The 1,862-nt window shown below is 44.8% G+C and overlaps 1 protein-coding gene across 2 annotated transcripts in view; it reads left to right on the top strand.

The window, feature by feature from the left end:
- Positions 1-1,862, top strand: part of VPS41 (VPS41 subunit of HOPS complex) — a 190,384-nt gene that overhangs the window by 92,721 nt on the left and 95,801 nt on the right. For both annotated transcript variants that reach the window (XM_014585758.2, XM_027769762.1), the window contains one exon: positions 1,185-1,250. In XM_014585758.2, the coding sequence (XP_014441244.1) occupies positions 1,185-1,250 (66 nt within the window). The remainder of the gene's footprint in view (positions 1-1,184; positions 1,251-1,862) is intronic.

Here is a 1,862-nt window from a genome sequence, read left to right on the forward strand (position 1 = left end):
TCACCCCGCGTGTGTGTGTGTGTGTGTGTGTGTGTGTGTGTGTGTGTGTGCCCAAGATCCCGAGAGGAGAATGGAGGAGAAGGGATTGTGGCGTGACCTTTCCCCCCAGGGGATGACTTCTCGCTTTCTGTCTCTCTGGCGAGCGCACGTGCCATATAGCAAAAACCTCTCAAAAAAAAGAACAGGTAACCACAAAACGTGTAAGTGTTTTATGGCATTTAGGATGGGTTAGAAAAGTATTAAAGTAGCAGAAGAAGAAAGGCCAACCTGGGAAAGAATGAAAAGTCCTATGATAAACCCTAAAAATGACCATGCAGGAAGAACAATCCAGTATGATCTATTCCATCAGAGGAGAGAAAGTTAATAAAGAACATGAAATATATTTAATTGAAGATTTACGCAAGTATAATTGTGTGGATTTTTTTCTGTGCTTAGAAATCCTCTCTAACAGAGGGCAGATAATATGCAGGTTGATTGGCACAGCAGATGAGCCCAAAGCTGGAGCTGCACACCTGTAACCATGAGAACCCCATTTCTGCCTCCTTCGCCGCCCCCGCCCCTGTGATGGTGATGCCATGTAACCCCTAACGCCCCGGTGAATGCAGGGAGTAGTACTGAGGGCTGATGAAGGGTCACGGAGACACGCGTGCGCTGTGGCAGGAAGGAGACTGGCTGAGGACAAAGTGAATGAGGGCTGGATGGTAGCTGAGGTCCTGGGTGAAAGGAGAAGCCCAAACAGTGAGCTGCCCAGCTCTTGGGTCCTGTAGCTGTGTCCTGGGATGTGCTGAATGTCCCTTAGGCTGCCTCATTGCCTCGCTTGTCCCACCTGGTGCCATGTATGGTTAGGAGGCATCCTTGACAAGGAGGTAGCTTCGTGCTCGTTTCCTCTTTGGATCGCAGTCAGTTACAGACCGTTTGACATCTTGCCTTGATTGACCCCTTGCTGAGAAACTAGAACACATTCGTATTAGTCTTTGCACTTTGCCTGGCTTCAGAGAAGAAATCTTTTCACACAACAGCAAAACTCCGATGTCCTCAGGTGTGGCAGAGCATTCCCCGAATACGTTACTTCCTACGAAGGTATCGAGATCATTTTAGATCATGCTGCTGGGGACACCTCAAGGACTTTCACTCTGTGCTTTAACCATGACCCCTAAGTCAGCGTTGTCTTTTTTCTCTTACAGATCATTGCTGTGCATCCCCTTTTTGTGAGATCCAGTTGTAAGCAGTTTGTGACCGGAGGGAAGAAGGTAAATGCGTGTGTATCCACAGTGACCTGCTGTCTCTGAGGAGTGTTTCAGGGTTTGCTTGTATGTTTGTTTTTGTCATAGGGTGCATCTGCTCCTGGGAGAGAGAGAGAAAGAGCTAGAGAGAGGGATAGTGATAAATCTCCCCCAGGGGGCATGGCCGTACCACAGTCCCTTCTCTTCTAGTTTCATTTGCCCTGTAATTTATCCTTATTTTTTTTAATGTCTAACTATTTACTAGAAGAAATTTGAGAAAAAAATGTATAATGAAAGTATCCTTTACTACATTACTTTAAAGTACATGCAAGACAAAAAAAAAAAAGAAGTCTGTGACTCAAATGACCATCTAGAACATTTTTTAATTTACACTTAACCTCTGTACATCTTCACAGTGCACAACCTGACTTCCCCAGCTTGATAGAGTGCATATTAGTCAAGTCAGAGACATTACCATATACATTATCAACAAATGACTTTCCATTTTTGTGTTTATTAAATGTTTGTTTTTCTTTTCCCTGATCCTCTCCCTTCCACCCTCTATTACCCACCCCCTCCAAATTGTCTCTAATATCTACATTGCCTCCCTGCTATTAGACCTTCTAGTCTTCCAATTCC

Source organism: Tupaia chinensis, unplaced genomic scaffold, assembly GCF_000334495.1.
Source record: "Tupaia chinensis unplaced genomic scaffold, TupChi_1.0 Scaffold000088_1, whole genome shotgun sequence".
In the NCBI taxonomy this organism is placed as follows: Eukaryota; Metazoa; Chordata; class Mammalia; order Scandentia; family Tupaiidae; genus Tupaia; species Tupaia belangeri.